Source organism: Chenopodium album, chromosome 18 (genome assembly GCF_948465745.1).
Source record: "Chenopodium album chromosome 18, dcCheAlbu1.1, whole genome shotgun sequence".
NCBI lineage: Eukaryota > Viridiplantae > Streptophyta > Magnoliopsida > Caryophyllales > Amaranthaceae > Chenopodium > Chenopodium album.
The window spans coordinates 7,728,688-7,752,391 of NC_137851.1; the positions used below are offsets into that span (position 1 = coordinate 7,728,688).

The following is a 23,704-nucleotide window of genomic DNA, read 5'->3' on the forward strand; positions in this document are numbered from 1 at the left end:
CTGAAAATAACCTTACCACCTTGAAAACCAACTATCACGGTGGTTTTGGGGGTGTTTTAAGGTGGATAAACATCGTCAAATTAAGTCAACGACTGAAATTTGGTCAAAGTTAGTATCTTACAACATTTTACCTTTTATTAGGTAGTTTTTTTACAATATTTTTTTATTAGCTAGTTTTTCAAAAAATTTAGATTTTATTTGGTAGTTTCTCACAAAAAGTCCTTTAATTTCTTTTATTGTTAGGTGGAATAATTAATACTCCCATTTTTAGTCTATTTGACCATTTTTTTACTATTCATATACTAACATTAGCCGTATCTTTTGAGTAATATATGAAAATCTGTCAGTACATGTAAAATGTTCTTAATCACATATTAATGTGAAGTTTGATTATATTGAGTTTTTTTTAATAATTTTATTATTAAGGTAAATCATATTTAAAGATGATCAAACTCATGCATTAGCATGTGTCTCAAATTCAATTGTGTTAATTATTATTAAATGAAGTAAGAGAAAAAAAAAATGTAACTAAAAGTAGCTTTTTTGATTGATGAAATAACCTTAGAATTAAAATCAAAGTAACGTTACATTCCAATGAAATACAACAACAATAATTTAGAAGCAATAGTACATAGAATTTTCACTTCACTTAGCCAAATATAGCATGGCTTGCCCATTTATTTCTAGTAAGGCAGCTAGACCATGCAAAAGCACGGAAGCATGCATGCATAATGGCTTATATATCATCAAGCGCTGCAAAGATGAGCATCGATTTCTTTTGCAATATCGAATGTTAAATCGATATGCATATTTGGTTCAGGAACACCTTCATTCAGCTTCTCATATTCAAAGCTAAACTTCATAATACAGCCCTCGCCCTCGCCCTCGTCCTTTGGTGTTACTTGTACGCTGGTCGTGAAGCTCTTGTAGTAGCTTTGCAGGATATGTCCATCAACAACACTGTACCTCAACGATTTGTTCTCTTTATCCAGCACCTCCACTCTTGTCTTGGCCGAAATTAATGTGGCCTCACCGTTATTATCTAAAATGGCAAATTCATATAAAGTATTAAAATTTTTCAATCAATATGTATATACCATCAAAATTCATAAATTAAGGAAATTTTGACAATTACCACCTTCTGTTATGTCCATTTTAGCAATTACCACCTTGTATTTTTTTTTTTGAAAATTACCACCTTCTACTTTCAAAAACAACAAAAGTTATCACCTTCTTGCCCCCCAACTACCACATGACGTCATTTTGGGCTCATTCTTTCCCTTCCCTCCCTATTTCCCTCACATTTCTCATTCTTATTTGGATTCTCATCTCCCCTTTCACTTTTTTTCCCCCAAACCACCAATAATTGTTCGTCAATTTAGATTTGGAGGAGTGAATTGAAGTGTTTTTGATTGTTTGGGGGAAAAAAGTGAAAGGGGGATGAGAATCGAGTTAGGAATGAGAAATGTGAGGGAAATAGGGAGGAAAGGGAAAGCATGAGACCAAAATGACGTCATGTGGTAGTTGGGAGGCAAGAAGGTGTTAACTTTTGATGTTTTTGAAAATAGAAGGTGGTAATTTTCAAAAAAAAAAAAAATACAAGGTGGTAATTGCTAAAATAGACTAAACAGAAGGTGGTAATTGTCAAAATTTCCATAAATTAATGTATATATATATATATGTATATATATATATATATATATATATATATATATATATATATATATATATATATATATATATATATATATATTCCTGGGCCTCAAATCTCATCCGCCCCTACTTCAAAAGTGGAATTAATTCGCACTATATATATATATATATATATATATATATATATATATATATATATATATATATATATATATATATATATATATATATATATATATATATACTTATATGACTGGGTGCCCAACATTGAAACTAATACTAGGCGGTTCTAGCTTTCCAAAGTTGTCTAGTTCTAAATTTTTAGGTCATTGATTTGATGTATGCAATTTTATTTATTTTAGATTTTTGTTTTTGTTTTTGATTTTTTAGAAACAAATGATTTGGAGGTAAAGGTCTACATTTTGAAATTAAAAGAGCTAGATCCTAAATACAAGTTTTACTCATGCTATATACGAAGTATAATGCTAACAATTAGGAAATTTTGACAATTATCACCTTCTGTTATGTCCATTTTAGCAATTACCACATTCTATTTTTTTTTTTTTTTTTTTTTTTTTGAAAATTACCACCTATTTTCAAAACATAAAAAATTACCACCTTCTTGCCTCTCAACTACCACATAACGTCATTTTGGGCTCATTCTTTCCATTTCCTCCCTATTTCCCTCACATTTCTCATTCCTAACTCGATTCTCATCCCCCCTTTCACTTTTTTTCATGTCCAGTTAATGACAGCACCAACCTTATTCCACTCCCCATCAACCAGCTCAACTTTGGCAATTTTGTTAGGGCTTATTTTGGAAATAAGGTGAGCATTGCTAGCCCAAACATCAAAGAATTTGTCTGGATGACACTTGAGCTCAACTTGGCCTTCAACACTTCGAATCTGAGCCATTTCTTCCCTTAGAACAATATTACTAGACTCTTAGTGAACAAATTTCTAATATCTCAAGGTCGAGTACGTTATTGATCGATCAATGAATGGTAAGGAAGAGCAAGGGTGCCTTATATAATACTCCCTCTGTCCCTAAATTACATTCCTCTTTCTCTATATTATGTGAGGAATAAATGCTAGAAAGAGGAATGTAATTTAGGGACGGAGGGAGTACAAAAGGCTAAGAGATCAGTCAATATTCCATTAGTTTGAACCACTTCTTTTGATCAGATTGTAAATTCATTCTCCATTATTTCTTGGAAAGAAAAATTCTGCATTATCAAGAAGATATATGTCTGCTCTTAGACCCTACATTGGCTATATACGTTCGTTAATGCCCGGATATAATAATTAAGCAGGACCATAGACCAACTTGATCATGTTGTAGGTGTTGGAATAATAAAAACTTTGAATTATTTGATACATGTTATTTAAAAATATAGTTAGAAATAAAATAAAAGACTTGGGCAAAAATCTACATTATTGTAAAAGGGAATAACTTTATTATGTAAAGAGCTGCGCTAAATCATACAGTACATCCAAGACTCCAAGTGCTCGTGATGGGGCTATAATATCATCAATATGACTGCATCTGATATTTGTTTGCCCTAGTAGAAAGGCATCAATAGTGTATGATGAATTATTATTTGAAAACTTTGCTTTTTATTTTTATTTTTTAGAATAGCTTTTGTATTGCTTGATCATTATTCATCAATAGGTTGAGTATTTATACAAAACCTACACTCATAAGATAAGAAACAATATTCCTAAAAGATATACCATATATCCTAATGATATATTCTCAAAATAATATGTTAACATAAATATCCTAAATATATTATTCTCTTAAATGATATATACGGAAAATATATCACACATATATTTTCCGATATCTCTAACAAAATGATTTGGAGGTAAAGGTCTACATCATGAGATGAGCTAAACCCTAAATTCAAGTCTTAGTTATGATATAATATATGCCAAGAGAATATTGCTCCCTTCAGCAAATGATATACTACCTCCGTTTTTTTAAATGCATCACTTGATTATCTGATGCGTGAAATTTTTGGAGAGTAATATTAAAACTCCCTCCGTTTTTAAATACTTGCTCCATTTCTCCATGCGCGTAGTTCTAGGAGAAATTGGAGAAAGTAATAAAATATGAAGGTAGTGGGGTAGTTGGGAAAATAAAAAATTGTAAAAAACAAAAGTAGTGGAAGAATATGAGGAGAGAGAGTATTATGTTGGGTCCACCAAGTGTGATCAATGATTTAAATATTGTAAAAGATTTCCAAAAAAGGAAATGGAGCAAGTATTTAAAAACGGCCGGAAAAGAAAAGTGGAGCAAGTATTTAAAAATGGAGGGAGTATAATATTGTGAGTTGGTGATTTATTTATTATATAGTAAAAAAAGACGGAAACCATGAAAGAGCAAGTATGTAATATATACCCCTTATGATTATATTGCTTTAAAAGAAACTTAATATACTACGCATACTGTAGACACCCATTTGTGTCTCCCCAAAACCAAACCCAGTGATGAATACCTTTCACGTCGAACCATAATCGAATGAGGTGAAAGTGTGAAAAGTCTAGTGTTGCGGTTAGTTTTTGTTAAAATTCTTTCTTTCTGTTTTCGAAAATCCACTCTATTTTATGAAAACGTCCATTTCAGTTTAGTTTGGTCCATGATAAGGGTCCAATAATGGTGTAGTTGGATGGGGCTTGAAAAGACCTTTCCAACGATATATTATAAGCCCAATTCCGATGGATAATGAGGAAGTTATGGCCAAAATACTAAACTGGGCCCAAACCGGATTTTGCCTACGACCCAATGATCATGAGGAGGGTCCAAAGGTTTAATCCTATTCCTAAACTAATTAGGATTGATTAGAATCTTCTATAAGTTTCTAAAATATCTTAATTATCCTTTTTTGAAAAGATAAGATTAAGGAATTTGATTTAAATATAAACTTTCCTTTTTTTTTATAAAACTTTCCTTTTTTAAAGTCCTAATTCTATTCGGATTTAAACATGTTCAAAGACTGTCAGATATTATTTTCGTCCCTCATATTTTTTATCCAAATTTTATATGGTTGGATAGATCTTGAAATTATCTTTTCCAATGATATATTATAATAATAAATCCGAGCTATAACGAAAAAGATATGAATAAGATATCAAACTTTATCCAAAACTGATACTGTCCTACTATTTCGGCTATATCTTTTTTATCTACAAACGATTTTAATCTGATTTTAATTGGGTTGGAAAGTAGACTTTAATATCTTTCCAACGACATATTATATGCTTTATTTGGACTTCTGGATCAAAAGATATGATAAAAACAAAATCCGTAAAAACTGCTGTCTACGAGTTTTATTTCGATTCGAATTTGGATTCTTTTCTTAAATTCTTCGACCCTCTTTTTTCCTATAAATAGAGGTCATATCTCCCCTTTTTCAATCACCAACTCTCATCAAGATTTTCTTGATTATTCTCTCTCTCTTTTTCTAAACTAGCCTTTTCTCAAATACAAAATTCCGCATTCATTAGATCTAGAAACACCTAGCCATATTCGAAGTTGCCTTCGCCCTAGACGTGAAAGGTTTAATTTCTGAGGGTTTGGTCCCAAATCTCTATTTCAATTATTTAATTTAATTGTTTTGATTATTATTTTCCTTGAAGTTAATAGCGTGTGTATTTTGTTATTAGAAAGAGGTACGAAGCATCAAAGTAAGTACTTTAATTGATTAATTGATATTATGATGTAGAAATCATGTTTATATTGTTATTATGATTCCTAGTATCATGTTTAGGTTGATTTTAATATTAAACATGATTGTTATGATGCCTCCTATGTTCTTTCTAATATTTATTCATGTTAGTATCATGTTAGGGCTAAAGATTTGATTTTTATTGCTTAGTGACATGCTAGGATTTGTTATTAATCTTGTTAGTATCATGCCTAGGATCTTGCTATTTCTATTATGCTTTAATATTAACATGAACATGATTATGAGCATGATTATGATTATAATTGTTATAATTTATGATTATTATGAATATTATTATTATTTTGATGATGATTATTTTATTTATGATGATATTATCATTATTATAATTATTATTCATGATATTGATTATTTATTATTGTTGCTTGATATTTATTTTATTGCTTGATCACCTTTTATTGCATGTTTAAAGGGAATTTGTACTTGTAACCACGCTTAATAAGACATTAATAATCTTGTTAGGGTTAATATGATTATAATTCAAGTGATCGCCAATAATAGTTTATTTGTGCATTAATATTCAACCAACATAGATTAAACAGGTTTAAGGTTAATCCTATTGATTGTATGTTAGTCAGAAAGCGCACATGAATACGAGCAGAATAAAGTAGAGGCCTATTATTAGGGCAGGTTCAATCTCTTTTAGGTTGGATTTGTACCTTCATCCCCGAACCCTTATTTGGTTCATGACCTTATGGAGTTGACGATCTCTTGGATCGTTAAGGGGTGTAACCTTCACCTCGTGAACGGTTTACAAGTTCCTTAAAAACTTGTTGGCGACTCTTTTGCTCTATCTTCTTCCCTTTTGGACGCCACCGTACTTTAGTGTATGATCACAGTGGGGTTCAAGCTAGTGGGATTTTAAAGGCTTGAAATTATTCCCTGCACATACCAACAAGATGCATCTTTCTTTTAGGGAGCTCATATGCTAAGATAATTCTTAGTTAAGCGTGCTTGGCTAGGAGTAATCTTAGGATGGATGACCTCCTAAGACGTATTTTTATGGTAGCGTACGTGAGTGAGGACAAAATGCTCCGAAAGAACTTGTGTTGGTTTGTAAGGACAGTTGTTTGTCATTGATGCGCATTTTGTGACAATAGGTCCCACCCTAATTTGGAGCGAGATGCTACAAATTAAATGGTATCGGGTAGCCCTGCGAGCGCGCATTGGATAATCCTATGACAAACGCCTAGCGAAAATTGGCTACCCAGAGACCATTAGGCGTAAGCGTAATACTTAGGTCCCTAAGATTCTAGGCGCAACAAGGGGATGTCGTTCTCAAGTTGGGGGGGGGGGGGAGGTGATGTATGTATTACCCCTCATGATTATTGCTTTAAATGGAACTTAATATAATACTTATACTAATAAGATACATTTATGTTTTTTAGAGAGCTCATATGCTAAGATACTTCTTAGTTAAATGTACTTCGCTAGGAGTAGTCTTAGGATCAGTGTCTTTCTCAAAAGTTTTCCGTAGGTATCAATGAGTGGGGACAAAATGCGCTGAAAAAAGCTTGTGTTAGTTTGTGAGGACAGTCATTGACCCTTGGTCATGCGCATTTTGTGACAATAGACCCCACCTTGATTTGGGGTCGGGGTGTGACAAATTTTTTTATGGTCTTTTTAATTAACTTGATGGTCCTGTAATAAAATAAAATAAAATAAAATCTTGATGGTCAATATTGACTATAAAGGTTCATCATTTATCTGTGAAATGTCAATGAAACCTTACCTTGAAATTAAATTACCCATCCAATTACAAAGATTTAGATTCACAAATATTTTAAACGTGGATAAATGTACACATTAATGACAATACCTTCTAGAATATATTTATTACTTTATAACTCTTTCATATGTAACCAGTCAAGACCCAGGGGCCAGGGCATCCCCCACCCACACTCCCCCTCACACAGGAGTATTTTATACCGAGTATCATATAGGATTATGATAAAAAGATAAAATGTTGTGAGAAACAACCTATTAATAAAAAAAATGTTGTAAGATACTACTTCTGATTGAATTTCTATTGTTGACTTAATTTTACAAAGTTGATCCACCTTAAAACGTACCCGAAACTACCGTGAGGGTTGGTTATTAAGGTGGTAAATGGTTATTTTTGGGGTGCGTGGTTGAAGGATATACCGAGTTGGTGAGGTAGATTAGTGGTTCGGGATGGTGGTTTTTGTGGTTAGAGGTGGTGGCCGGTTTTGGGGTTGAAAGGTTATTTAGGTGTGATGGAGGTTATTTCATTCAAGTTGTGTTAGTTTTGGGAATGAAAGTAATGGTTTCGAGATTGTTTTGAGGTCGATCAACGGGTGGAAATCCGTTATAAGTAGTATTTTACAACATTTTACCTTTTCTTAGATAGTTTTTATTACAATATTTACCTTTTATTAGGTAGTTTATAACAACATTTTTTTTTATTAGGTAGTTTCTCACAAAATCTGGGTTTTATCAAATAGTTTTTGACAAGAAGTCCTTTTTAAAATAATGCATTTTTTGTATGTGCGGCTGGCAGTCCAACTACATTAAGTACGAACCCATGAACATGAACATAAGAACTCCGTACTCCATATTTGTTAAGCCAATTTAAAACACTTACAATAAAAGATGGAGAGTTTATTTATTTAAAGCTCATCACACATACATGCATGCGATATGTATAACAGTATGAACCATATATATTAAATAGCATACAGTCAACAATAGCAATAAACACCATTATCAACATTTTTGTAGTAATAATAGATATTACCTCCGTTACATATTATTTGCAATGATTTGACATAAAGTAGAGAGGATAAATGTCTAATTGTTGCAAATAATATATAACAGAGGTAGTATCTTAAGTTCGAGTAACGGATGACTTAACATATATATAGTACGTAATGAACAACACCGAAATGATGTGCGTTCATTATGTCAAGATAAATATGCGTTGATATATATGCCATTGATCAAGCATTGCAAAGAGAAGCACCAATATCTTTAGCAACGCCAAGAAGATAGTTGGCGTAAATATCAGGTTCAGGAACATTCTCATTCATCTTCTCATAGTCAAAGCTCCAAGTTACAGTACAACCCTCATCCTTTGGAATTGCTTGAATCTTTGACATTAATGTCTCTTTGCAGTACTTCTCTACTATTTGTCCTCCAAGGTGGCTGTACCTTACAAACCTCTTTTCGTCGTTAAGCTCTTCAATTTTCGTCGTGACGATTGCTTGTTCCCCGACTTCATCTGTGGATCGGAGGCATATTTAGAGATTATTATGTAGACAAAAACAAGCAAGAAATACTCTATAATGATTTGATTTGATATGCTAATTTTAGTACTTGTAAGCAAATACTTGTAGTCTTGTACTGCCTATTTGCTCAAAAAAAGTTTAACATAACAAATCCTAAATATTATTGTGGTAAGCTAGGCGTCAATAAGGCTATGTTTAGTTCACCTAGTTTAAGGACGTTATTATTATATTTATTTCAGATCTTATGTGAGAAAAAATAAGTTCATATATTAAATAGCAGTAAGGCTACATTTAGTTCACCTTATTTAATACATATGACTCCATAGTGTTATATATTATTCCTTATTAATTAGCGTACATATCCCTACTTTTATATTTATAGTGTTGAGACAATTATGCCCTAAAAATATTTTATTATAAATAGTGTTGAGACAAGTATGAGTAAAATCTTATAAATAGTGTTGAGACGATTATGTCCTAAAAATATTTTTTTTATAAAGTATGAGCTGAGTAAACTCTCATGAATAGTGTAGAGACGATGATGCCCCTAAAAATGTTTATTTACGCATGAAATTATAATCACGCTTTTGTGAAAAGTGTTGAGACGATTATGTCCCTAAAATGTTTATTTATCTATTTGTCCTCATTAGTGTTAATTGGTTACCCTAAAATATATTGTGTTGACAGCTATACTCCTAAAAATATTTGTTTGCATATTTTTTTCCTCGTGAATGCTATTAACAAGTAAATTTATAACACAACACCAAATTAAAAGAACCTCGTCCTGAATATGACTAGCTTCGACAGTGCTAGCCACCTTAGTTAAATCAAAGTTTGATAAGTCAAATAGTAACTACAATAAAATCAGATCAGAATGAAAAGAAATCGATAAGTTAGATAAAATAAATTTAGATCATATCATCAGAAAAATTAAGTATAAAAATATTAGAAATAATAAGGTCAGATTTAATTAGATTAAATAGTAATTTAAAATATAATTAAATAAGTAAAAGTAAGGTGAACTAAACATAGCCTAATTGTAAGATGTACGTTCTTACCAATAACATAATACCATGTTATGACAGCACCAACTCTATCCCAACACTCTCCCTCACTTAGCTCAACTTTTTGAAATTTGTTGGGGCACACCTTAGGTACAAGGAATGGTTTGTGAGCCCAAATTTCAAAAAACTTGTTTGCATCACATTTGAGCTCTGTTTGGCCTTCAACCCTTTGAAGCTGAGGCATTTTTTCTCTCTCTAATGTCTTTCTCTATTAAAAATAGAATTACTCTTAATCTAAATATGTTTTTTATTCTTTAACTGACTTATGAAATATGTTATGTTTTGAGGTTTAAATAGAAGTGTTAAGGGCTCAAATTAAGATAAGAGATGCACTCTCTAGAATGTTGTATCACTATGAACCACTCCTTTAACTTGTTTGATTCTGCTTTATTACTTCAAAAAGAAGATCCTATATTGTATGGTTAAGGAAGATCAAGGAGTGGAGGGACGATTTGTCCCTTCATCTCCCCTAAAAGTGACTTGGGGTTTGATCCTCACCCACTCTCATGTGATAGGAGGGACACCTTCCGTATTTTATCATGTAAAAAATAATAATAAAAAATATATATTATATGATGAAGGGAATGGCCATAAAATGAATATATGGGGTAATCAAACTTTTTCTTACGTTTGTGTAAGGCTATATACACTTTTTTACTATACCAATAATCAGTACAAGAAAAACATATTTCCTCAATTTTTTTACTTACATTGTACACTTCTTTCTCATTTCAAGGTAATAACTACATAATCTAATTATCAAATCATATTTCATTTGAATCCTAGTGTGTATCCAGGGCAACGTAATACCCTAGTATGCTATTTTCGCCATGATTTTTGTATATGAGAAAAATTTGAAGTTATGGTGTAATTAATAAGTAATTGCATAATATGAAATGTTTGATTTTTTTTTTTATTATAAATATCATTAGTGGAAGGTGTAAGTAAGATAAATAAAAAGTACGGAGTGTAAAATACTTTCTTTTAGTGTAGCTGTGGTGGAGGCATAAATAATTAAATAGTTATAACTACAAGACATTATTATTTTTTAATCAAAACCATTGAAAATTAATGTAAAAATGGGAGATTAATTTTATATCTTCATTTTTCATTCCATAAATCACATATATTCAAAACCTTGGAGCAACTATATTCAAATTTTTAATTGAAAAACTGGCATGAGCATGGACATTGAACATTTGCATGAGAGAAGAGTGTTGGACATTGAACATTTTTTTTTTTTTTTTTTTATTATATATATTTTTTTTTTACATATTATTTCATCAAACAAATTGCTAACAATTATAACTGGGATAACACTCCTCTTCATGTGGATGCCAAATCAATTAGATGCATGGTACAGTGCTGAGTTCGATTATGCTAACGAAGATGCATCAAGGCATGATATACATTGCACGTATAAACCTTTGAAATAAAATTTAAGTTACCTTACATTTCAATAAGGAAATACATTAGTACAGTACTAAGTTTTACCTACCATCTTAGCTATATATTATGCACGATTGTTAAAGTTTCAATATATGTCATATTATTATAAAATAAACTCTTGTTATATTGATTTAATACAATTAAGGCAATTTACGTTTTAACCAATCTTTATTTACCTTATTAAAAATTGGTTAATTTTTAAATTACTACCCAAAAATGTAACCATTTTCGAACTAACCACCCGTTTAATTTTTTATTTTAAATTACCACCCCTTAAATTAAATAAATGCTCAGATTACCCCCCATTTTAAAAATCCGATAGATTTTTCGTCGGTAGGCCCCACCTAACACTTATTTAAACCCTTTTGACTTATTTTTTCCCCGATTTTTCTCTTTAAAAACGCTCTCTATACTTTAATTCACATTTTCATCACCAAATTCAACCAAATTTCAAAGAGAATTGAAGTTAGGAGCGCTTTTTTAAAGAGAAAAATTGGGGAAAAAATCAGTTAAAAGGGTCAAATAAGTGTTAGGTGGGGCTTACAAACGAAATTTAAAAATTTACATTTTTGGGTGATAATTTAAAAATTTTCCTTAAAAATTTACATTAAATAAATTTTAACCAAAAAAAAAAAAATTCAAAACTAAAAGACACACCAGGAGATAACACGTGTCATTGCTGGTGTGTCTTTGAGTATATAGTTATTGATTGATTGATTAATTTCTATCCAATAAAATTATATTTAACTTGGATAAGATAATTAATATCTAATTGTACTATTTATTATGTAATTCATTATTAAACAACTTTAATTTTGAAGTTTGAAAAACTATGTACTCCCTCCGTGTGTTTTGTAAGTGATACATTTTCCATTTCCGGCCGTGTTTTTTTAAGTGATACATTTCCTTTTTTGGCAAAACAGTACATTAAAATATTATATCTCCCTCCTCTCATGGCCCCCACCCAAACCCATTACTACTTTTTTTATTATATCTTTCCTCTCACATTCATTACTTTTCAATAAACTATTAACCCCACTATCTTTCTCTAACAATTTTTTAATACTCCACTACCCCACTTACCTCTTATTTTATTTAAGTCAATTAAATTGCCTAAAACTATGTGCCGGTCAATATGTATCACTTAAAAAAACACGGAGGGAGTACTCGTATTGTTTTTATTTGATGAAAAATAGTAATTTTATTTTTCTGTTAAATAGTCAATAGTTGTTGAATATCTTTAATTTACTCCCTAACATATCAAATATTAATATGGCTCTCCTAATACAAATCTTTTTTCGATCAAGTCATAAAATTTCAAGATAATTATCAAAATACGAAAAGAAAACACTTTCATGATTAGCAAATTAAACAAGTAGTACAAACTAACAATACGGGCAATAGCTCGAATCACACACTAGTTTTCTTATAATAAATTGCTCTGATCACACACTAGTTGATAGCCTGATACACACTTAAAAATTGAAAATTTTACAATATAACATAACGTTTATTTATAGTAAGGTGGCTAATTGTAACTTATAATCTTGTAATCAACCCCATCAAGTAATATGTATGTATAAATGCACCATACATAATAAGCATGAAAACATTGCGTATCATCAATTCATCATCATCAAGCGTTGCAAAGATGAGCATCGATATCTTTTGCAATGTCAAATGCTAAATCCTTGTGCATAATTGGTTCAGGAGCACCTTCATTCAGCTTCTCATATTCATAGCTTAACTTCATAATGCAGCCCTCGGCCTCGGCCTCGGCCTTCGGAGTTACTTGTATGTTGGTCGTGAAGGTCTTGTAGGTTTGTAGGATTTGTCCGTCAACAATACTGTACCTCAACGACCTGTTCTCAAAATCCAGCTTCTCAACTCTTGTCTTGGCTGAACTTAATGTGGTCTCACCGTTATTATCTACAATGGCAAATTCATAAATTATTAAGATTGTTAAGATTTTTCAATCGATAAATACCATCAAAATTCGTAACTTAATGTATTTTTGAAAAAATTTTAACTGTTAGATGTTCTTAATTAGTGAAATAAGAATCCCTTACATAAATCCTAACAAAAAGAAAGGGCTAGAAGCATACAAAAAATTATCAAAGCTTAAATTTCTTTTAATCAAGGTTTAGAATTTTATTTTTTAAGCAAATATATACATGGGGTATTTCGGCCTGTGCACTTCACCTTAAAAAAATAATATTAAGTAAAAATAATTTCAATTCAGTAAAAATAAATTCGGTTCAGTAAAATTAATTTCAGTTCAGTAAAAATAATTTAAGTTCATCAAATATAATTTTGTTTTAGTAAAAATAATTTCAGTTCAGCAAAAATAAAGTGAAGTGAATGGGGCCTTCCAAGGTAGTTTAATTCTAAAATTTTAGGCCATTTTGATTTCAGGAATCGGTTTCAACTAGTTACAAGTTCACAAGTTTGGTTCCTAAACTTGTGATCAAGTACGTATCTGGTTATGCATGCTCACCCCTATTAAAAACAATGGCACAAAGCAAGTACGTGTTAAGATCAAAATACTACTTAATAAGAAGTACTTACTTATGAGATAAGTCCAATTGCATACGGCACCAACCTTATCCCAATCCCCCTCAACAAGCTCAACTTTGGCAACTTTGTTAGGGGTTATTTTTGAAATAAGGTGTGCTTTGCTAGCCCAAACATCAAAGAACTTGTCGGCGTGACATTTGAGCTCAACTTGGCTTTCAATCCTTTCAAGTTGAGCCATTTCTTCCTCTCCTAAACCTCACTAATTAATATTATTGAGAAATTTTAGGCTTTAACTTTGATCGATTGTCGGAGGGTATGCAAGAGCTAGGGTGCCTTTTATAAGTAGAAAATAGATATGAATTTCCCTCTTTGATCAAAATATCAAGGTCAATATTTCTTCACTTTGAATTGAACCACTCCTTTAAATTTATTGAAGATTTATTCTCCATTATTTCTTTAAAAGGAGAAATTCTGATTTAATAATGAGGAAGGCATCAATAGTTGTCCTTGCTTTTAGACCACATAACATACACTAATGCACTTTTATATATATATATATATATATATATATATATATATATATATATATATATATATATATATATATAAGCAAGACCACATATTTTTGGTGTTGGAATCTTGGAATAAAACCTTGGAATTATTTGCATTGTTAATTATTTGAGATTTTTGCTTTATTTTTATTCTTTATTTATATATGTATATTTTTTATTAAAGTCCTAAAGGACGTTATATTTCATCAATTAAAGTCATATGACATCTACAACTGACAATCAATGACAATGGAAACAAATTTAACAAAATCAAACAAGAATTAACTAGGAAGGGCTAAAAATCCAAATATATAGATATAACAATTCAGCACATTCTCGATTCTTTGTATCATACAACTTTTTGAGTAGATCAATCACCGCTTCACAAATTTGTGAGAAAGAAAATTCTTGAGCTCATTTCGTAACCCAAATCCGAGCAATAATCAATCATAGCTCCGCACAACACGAGACCAAATTAAGCGCAAATAAAACCTTATATTTCAAACGAGATCGAAAAAACCTTATCTTTCGAACGAGATAAACTCTTTCTTTCAAGGGAGACATTAGTATAACATAGAAAACAAAACAAAACAAAAAAAAAAAAAAAAAAAAAAAAAAAAAAAAAAAAAAAACGTAAAAAGAAAATAAAATTGGAGCTTTTCGCCGGTGAAATTGGATGGAAGTCCATTCAGACAATGAAGGCTAGAGTTTTGGAGAGAGGAGAGAAAGCATAGGCTAGGATATTTTTTAATTCTTCATTATTCTTTATTTTTTAGAAACAGATAGTTTGGCGGTAAAGGTCTACATTTTGAAATTAAAAGAGCTAAACCCTAAATCCAAGTGTTATTTATATGCAATGTAATTCAGTAAAGCAAAATTAGCCTCAACAACTAACATAAATTTTCAACAAGTTGCACGTAGCAGCATGAACTTTGACTAGAGGCTAAAGCAACTTAAACTTCTTCGTATGCACAAAATATCATAAGTGAAACTCGGCACAAGAGATTTTTTTTATGACAATATGTCTTTAATATTTTATTTTTACCAAAATCATCTTGGTTTGTGTGCCTTGATTTGCATGCCGGAAGAATGATTGATCAGACAAGGTTTTGGAGGTCATAATAGTCTGTAGGGCTCAATTTTGAGATCAAATTTAGCATAAACTTACCAAAAACACATCGATATTCGTGCTATAAAATGTCGTCTCGGTTAAGGTCTTGGGTCAATTTAAAGTTTTAGGGCTAAATACCATGAGGTCAAAATTTGCAAAAAGTTGATAAATATTTATTTTACCGCTTCTTCGACAAAATTTTTGGTGTTGGGTTTTATTTATGATATTTTGTGCACCCAAGACGAAGTTGATATAGTTACTGCTATTAGTCTAAGTTTATGCTATTACGTGCACCTTGTTAAAAGTTCTTGCTTTTAATACCAATTTTCCCTTTATTTAATAATAATTTTTTTTGACAGAAATAATAATTAAAGGTATAAAAGGTGAAATTACATATATTGCTAAACATGAATATCAAAATGATTCAACGAATTATAAGGAAAACACGGATGAACAATAAGTTAGGATCAATGTACAAGTTAGACCAACTTATTGACCCTAATTCAGGCTAGCTCACAAGCCTTCTACTACTTTTTTTGAGGGCATGTATTGGAACAAATTAAGTTCGTAGCCCTTGTATTTGTTCATCATTCTTAATTTATGTAACTTTAATGACTTGATTTTATACTTTTCTTCTACATTCAAGTACCGATGCAGAAACAACCACATTCTATGCATGCTTCCTTACGAGACAAAACTTCGATCTTATATGTATAATCAATGTTTTAACACTTAAAAGAGAGTTTCTTTATTTATTAAGCTACCAAAACATACATTATCCATGCATGTAACATGATATGCATAACCCTTAATATTCTAAAAGTTACAGCCAAAATAAACACTATTAGCTGCAACATTTAATTTGTAGTAATAGTACTAGTAGATAATTTAAGGTAGTAATAAATCTTGCATGCATATCATGCATGTATAACCATGAGATCGATCTAGCTAGTATTCATGACAAGATAAATGGTATGCCATTATTAATCAAGCATTGCAAAGACAAGCATCGATATCTTTAGCAGTGCCAAGAAGATAATCGGCGTAAAGATCTGCTTCAGGTGCATTCTCATTCATCTTCTCATACTCAAGAGTCCACTTTACAGTGCAACCTTCATCCTTTGGAATTGCTTGAATCTTCGACTTTAATGTCTTGTAGTAGTGCTCCACAATATGTCCACCAAGATAGTTGTAGCTTACAAGCTTGTTTTCTTTGTCACACTCTTCAACTCTGGTCTTGACGAATGCATGTTCCCCGATTTCATCTGTTGAGGTATTGTTACAAATTATTGTGCATCATTATTTGTTCGCGTCATAATAATAATAAATATGACATGGTCATTTTCATAATTGTTTTTTGCTTTGGGTTTTTCTATGTTATGCCCCATGCTTTTTCAAACACGTCTAAGCTGTACCCTCAACCTTACTAATTTTTATTTTACAACAACCTTTGACGATAACAATAACTTTTTTTTTATTATTTTATTTTCTGATTTTTAAATTTTTTTTTTAAAATGTTAAACCAATTAGAACAAGACACGTGTCAAATTAATAACGCCACGACACCATTGTTGATAAAATAACTTAACTTTTGTTAACGGATATGGTTGTCAGAGGGTATTGTTGATAAAATATTGTGAGGTGGAGGGCACAACTTTTAACTTTGAAAAAACATGGATACAGCTTAGAAAACGAAAAATTTGGGGGCATAGCTTAGAAAAAAAACCCTTGTCTTTTTTTACCACACAAATAAAAGTATTTAACAATAAAGAAATTTTGTGAAAAACTACCTATTATAATCTAGAATTTGCGAGAAACTACCTATTAAAAAAATGTTGTAATTGACTACCTAAATTTTTTAAAATGTTGTAATTTACTACCTTTACGCCGGATTATGAAGGAGTTTGACCAAAATTCTCCGACATTGACTTGGTCACGTGACACTTGTGAAAGAAAAGGGTCATTAAGTGTCACGTGATGGTCACGTGACCAAGTCAACACCGGAGAACTTTGGTCAAACTCCTTCATAATCCGGCGTAAGGTAGTAAATTACAACATTTTTCGACAATTAGGTAGTTAATTACAACATTTTTTTTAATAGGTAGTTTCTCGCAAATTCTGGAGTATAATAGGTAGTTTTTCACAAAATTTCCTAACAATAACATAACAGATACAAATAAGTACTCAGTAATGATTTGATTCAATTTGATAATTTTTTTTAAAAAAAATTGTACTCGTAAGAAAAGTTTTACTCAAATAATTTGAACTTAACATATCCTAAATATTATCACAATAAGTGTAAAATGTTCTTACCAATGACATAGCTCCAAGTGATGACGGAACCAACTCTATCCCAACACTCCCCCTCATTAAGCTCAACTTTTGGAAATTTAATAGGGCACATGTTTGATACAAGGGACGGATTCTGACCCCAAATTTCAAAAAACTTATCAGCATCACATTTGAGCTCAACTTGACCTTCAGCCTTTTGAAGTTGAGCCATTTTTCTCTCTTTCTATCTCTTGAAAATAGTATCACTCTTGATCTAAATATGCCTTTTTTTTTTCTTTCTTTAACTAACTTATGAATGAAATATGTTATGTAGTGTTGGGGTTTAAATAGATATGTTGGGGGGGCTCAAATTAGGATAAGAGATGCACTCTCTAGAATATTGTATCACTATGAACCACTCCTTCAACTTGTTCGATTCCCTATTTTTTTCTTGAGAAAGTCTTTATTATTGCCATATTGGGAATGGACGTATAAGGAATATATAGAGTAGTGGTCGATCAATTTGTTTCCTTCCTTTATGCAAGTTGTTTACAATTTGCAACTCTATACATTTAATAAAATAATATCAATGTTTTTGTCAAAAAAAAAATATTATATCAATGAAAAATCCTGTTTATAAGTCTTGATTTAAGGTTTCAAATTAAAATACCAACTTATTACGCAGTATAATTTTTGTATTTATATATATTATTACAAAGAAATTAAACAAATAAATCAAGGGATGCTTGGCCGCATCAAGTGATGGTATTGAGAATAAAATTAGGTCTACCTAATGGTTGGAGGCCCTACTTCCACTTGTATGTGTAAAAGGGGTTTGATAAGAAATAAATAAAAGCGGATCTATCTACTGATTTAGGTATTGTGTGTAGAGCTGTCAAAAGTTCACCCAACTTGAAATACCGACTCAAACCCGATTATGAACCGACCCATCTGAACCCGAAAAAATGGTGACCCAAACCCGGCCTGAAACCAATCGTTGACCCGAGTATGTGAGACCCAAACCCGAACATGAACTGACCTGGAGATGACCCGAGCCGAATGTAACCTGTAAAATTATTGACTTGAACCGAACTTGACTTGAACCGAAATTGATCCAAACCCGTTTTAACCCGTCAAAACCCGAATTTAACTCGACTTGTTACTAACCTGACCTGAATTCAACCCGACCTGTTCCTAACCCGATTCGAATTTAACCCAACCTGTTAATAACCCGTCCCGAAATCAACCCGACTTGTTATTGACCTGACTCAAACTCAACCCGACATGTTATTGACCCGACCCAAATTTTACAAGACCTATTACTAACCCGACCCAGAAATTCAACCGGATCTGTTACTAACCTGACTCGAAATAAACACGACTTGTTATTGACCCGTCCCAAATTCAACTCAAATTGTTTATGACCCGATTTCAAATCACCTTAAATGCAATTTAGACCACCTTATTATTGTTGATCAAAACATTTTGTCTTGAGAGACCAAATCGGTCTAGGCCAGCAAAAGAAAGGAGCATCATCCTCAAAATTAAGAGTTAAATATAGAATATATTTGTTATATGGTGAAAGGAGATAATTATCTTCCTACCTAAATTATAAACTATAGTTCCCTAGTATATTGCCATATAAATTATAGTCAAAAGGGAAATAATTAACTTGATAAAAATGATAATTATCTATTTATAATTAGTTGAACCTGAATATGACTTGACTTGTTGGAAATAACCTGACCTAATTGTAACCTGCAAATTATTGACTTGAACAGAACCTGACTTGACTACGAGAATGACCCAACTTGGAAATGACCCAACCTTATTATAACCCGCAAATTATTGACTTGAATTGAACTCGATTTGAAACCGAGAATAACCCGACTTGAAAATGACCTGACTTGATTATAACCCGCAAATTATTGACTTGAACCGAACCCGACTCAAACCCGAGAATGACCTAACCTGATTCTAACCCGCAAATTATTGACTTAAACCGAACCCGATTCGAACTTGAGAATTACCCTAACCCGTGAAAACACGACATATTGTTCACCCGACCCGAATGTAGCCCGACCTGCTATTAACCCGACCTAAACCTGACCTAAACTCGATAAGAAGTATGACCCGACTCAAGTATGACCCAACCCAAACCCGACCCGCATAAGTTATAGAATTAATCTGAATTGAACCGTCCCGAGTTTACCCGACCAACTCTTACCAACCCAAACCCGACTCGTTTACCCGAATTGAAAGCTCTACCCAAAACCTCAAAAATTTCTCTAAAAACGTGGATATTAAGCCTTCAATTTTGGAACTTTTTGACTATTTTTCACCCGAAAATAAAAATTGCCGAAATTTTTACCATGGTCCCTAATACCCTCCAGGAGTCCAATTGGATGTGGCTGGGTGGAACCATCCAATTTGCCTTTAAACGGCCAATTTACCGGTTTACAACTTGCACCGATTTCATTAACTCAAGCTTACCAAGAACATTTATGATAACATATAATGATCATATCATATATGGATCCAGACAGCATTATGTGACCCCGAGATGTATCCAATAAAATCTCAATGCTTTTTGACACTGGGTCCCGAAGACTAAAAAAAATCTCAAAAAGCGTGGATATAGCCTTCAATTTTTGAATTTATTTTACTTTTATCGCCCGGAAATAATAATTGCCTAAATGTTTACCATGGTTTCTAATACCCTCTCGGAGTCCAATTGGATAGGTGGAACCATCCAATTTACCTTTCAACAACCAATTTACCGGTTTACAACTTGCGACGATTTCATTAACTCAAGTCTACCACAAACATTTAAGACAACATATAATTATCATATATGGTTCCAAATGGCATTATATGACCCCGGGATTTATCCCCTAAAATATAAAGGCTTTTCGACACCGGGCCCCGAAACCTCCAAAATTCTCAAAAAACGTGGATATTAGCCTTCAATTTTGGAATTTTTTAATTTTTTATCGTCTATAAACAAAAATTATCGACATATTTACCATGGTCTCTAATACCCTTAGGGAGTCCAATTGGGTAGGTGGAACCATTAAATTTGTTTGTAAACGGCCAATTTACCGATTTACAACTTTCACCGATTTCATTTATTCAAGCCTACCAGAACATTTTGATAACATCTAATGATCATATATGGTTTCAAAAGGCATTATATGACCCTGAGATGTATCTTCTAAAATCTCAAACCTTTTCTACACCTGGCCTTGAAACCTCCAAAATTTCTCAAAAAGCGTGAATATTAGCCTTCAATTTTGGAATTTTTTTACTTTTTTTTGTCAGGAAATAAAAATTGCCGAAATTTTTACCATGGTCCTTAATACCCTCCGGTAGTCCAATTGGGTGGGCGGAACCATCCAATTTGTCTTTAAACAACCAATTTATCGGTTTACAACTTGCACCGATTTCATTAACTCAAGCCTACCATGAACATTTATGACAACATATAGTGATCATTTATGGTTCCAAACATCATTATATGACACCGAGATGTATCCCCAAAATCTCATTTCTTTTCAACACCGGGCCACGAAACCATCGAAATTTATAAAAAAAACATGGATATTAGCCTTCAATTCTGGAATTTTTTGACTTTTTTTTCGCACTGAAATAAAAATTATTGAAATGTTTACCACGGTCCCTAATACATTCCGGGATTCCAATTGGGTGGGTGGAATCATCCAATTTGCCTTTAAACAACCAATTTACCGGTTTACAACTTGCACCGATTTCATTAACTCAAGCCTACCATGAACATTTATCACTGCAAATAATGATCATATATGGTTCCAAACGACATTATATAACCCCGAAATGTATTCCCTACAATTTCAATACTTTTATACGCCGGGCCCCCGAACACTCCATATTTCTCAAAAAGCGTAGATATTCGCCTTCAATTTTTAAATTTTTTGACTTTTTTTTGCCCTTAAATAAAATAGTCGAAATGTTTACAATGGTCCATAATACCCTCCCGGAGTCCAATTTGGTAGGTGGAACCATCCAATTTGCCTTTAAAAGACCAATTTGCCAATTTAATACTTGCACCGATTTCATTACTTCAAGCCTACCATGAACATTTATGACAATATATAATGATCATATATGGTTCCAAACGGCATTATATGACTCAGAGATGTATCCCCTAATATATTATGGCTTTTCAACAACGGGCCTCGAAACCTCCAAAATTTCTCAAAAGCGTGGATATTAGTCTTCAATTTCGGAATTTTTTGACTTTTTTTGCTCGTAAATAAAAATTGCCAAAATGTTTACTATGGTCTCAATACTCTCCAGGAGTCCAATTGGCTGGGTGGAACCATCCAATTTGCCTTTAAATTTTCGATACCGGGCTTTAAATTGTGGAATTTTTTGACTTTTTGTTGCCTATAAATAAAAATTGTCAAAATGTTTACCATGGTCCCTAATACAATCCGGGAATCCAATTAGGTGGGTGGTACCATCCAATTTGCCTTTAAACGACCAATTTACCAGTTTATAAATTGCACCGATTTTATTATTAACTCAAGCCTACCATGAACATTTATGAAAAAAAATAATGATCATATATGGTTCCAAATGGCATTAAAGGACCCCGAGATGTATCCATTAGAACTTCAAGACTTTACAACACCGGGCACCGAATCCTCCAAATTTTCTCAAAAAGCGTGGATATTAGGCTTCAATTTTGAAATTTTTGACTTTTTTTTCGCCCGCAAATAAAAATTGTCGAAATGTTTACCATGGTTCCTAATATCATCTGGGAGTCCCATTGGGTGGGTGGAACAATCCAATTTGCCTTTAAACGACCAATTTACCGGTTTACAACTTGCACCGATTTCATTAATTCAAGCCTATCACGAGCATTTATGGCAACAAATGATGATCATATATGGTTCCAAACAGCATTATATGACCCCGAGATGTATCCCCTAAAATTTCAAGACTTTTCGACTTTGGGTCTCGAAACCTCCAAAATTTCTCAAAAAGCGTGGATATTAGTCTTCAATTTTGGAATTTTTTGACTTTTTTTGCCCAAAAATAGAAATTGCCGAAATGTTTATCATGGTCCCTAATACCCTCCAGGAGTCTAATTGGGTTGGTGGAACCATCCAATTTGCCTTTAAATGGCCAATTTAATTACCGGTTTACAACTTGCACGGATTTCATTAACTCAAGCCTACTACGAACATTTATGACAACATATAATGATTATATATGGTACCAAACGTCATTATATGACCCCGAGATTTATCTCCTAAAATATTAATACTTTTTTACAACGGGCCCTGTAACCTCCAAAATTTCTCAAAAAGCGTGTATATTAGCCTTCAATTTTGAAATTTTTTTATTTTTTCGCCCGAAAAAAAAATTGCCAAAATGTTTTTCATGGTCCCTAATACCCTTAGGAAGTCCAATTGGGTGGGTGAAACCATCCAATTTGTCTTTAAACGACCAATTTACCGGTTTACAACTTATACCAATTTCATTAGTTCAAGCCTACCACGAACATTTTTACAACAATAAATAATGATCATATATGGTTCCAAACGGCATTATATGACCTTGAAATGTATCCCATAGAATTTCAAGACTTTTTACACCGAACCCCGAAACCTCCAAAATTTCTCAAAAAGCGTGGATATTAGCCTTTAATTTTGGAATTTTTTGACTTTTTTCCGCCCATAAATAAAAATTGTCGTAATGTTTACCATGATCCCTAATATCCTCCGGGAGTCTAATTAGGTGTGTGGAACCATTCAATTTGCTCTTAAACGGCCAATTTATCGGTTTACAACGGCCAATTTAATTAACTTTGCACCAAACATGACTTGAACTGAAATTGACCCAAACTTGTTTAACCCGTCAAAACCCAAATTTAACCTGACTTGTTACTAACCTGACCTGAAGTCAACCCTACCTGTTCCTAACCCGATCCGAATTTAACTCAACCTGTTACAAACCTGACCCAAAATTAACCTGACTTGTTATTAACCTGACCCAAATTCAACCCGACTTGTTATTGACCCGACCCGCATTTTATCTTACCTAC

At 32.3% G+C, this 23,704-nt stretch overlaps 2 protein-coding genes across 2 annotated transcripts; both read right to left on the bottom strand.

Annotated features, from left to right (window-relative positions):
• Nucleotides 1-523: 523 nt before the first annotated feature.
• On the bottom strand, nt 524-14,032 carry LOC145591709 (MLP-like protein 34). The gene is made up of 6 exons (XM_081648214.1): nt 13,732-14,032; nt 12,806-13,092; nt 9,709-9,922; nt 8,364-8,643; nt 2,412-2,575; nt 524-1,042 (listed from the first exon to the last, which is right to left on the bottom strand). The coding sequence occupies exons 1-6, from the start codon at nt 13,916-13,918 to the stop codon at nt 747-749; spliced, it is 1,428 nt and encodes a 475-aa protein (XP_081504340.1). The 5' UTR covers nt 13,919-14,032; the 3' UTR covers nt 524-746.
• Nucleotides 14,033-16,065: 2,033 nt separating this feature from the next.
• On the bottom strand, nt 16,066-17,934 carry LOC145591386 (MLP-like protein 31). The gene is made up of 2 exons (XM_081647826.1): nt 17,656-17,934; nt 16,066-16,607 (listed from the first exon to the last, which is right to left on the bottom strand). Exons 1-2 carry the CDS (start codon nt 17,843-17,845, stop codon nt 16,330-16,332), a joined length of 468 nt encoding a protein of 155 aa, XP_081503952.1. The 5' UTR covers nt 17,846-17,934; the 3' UTR covers nt 16,066-16,329.
• Nucleotides 17,935-23,704: the final 5,770 nt, after the last annotated feature.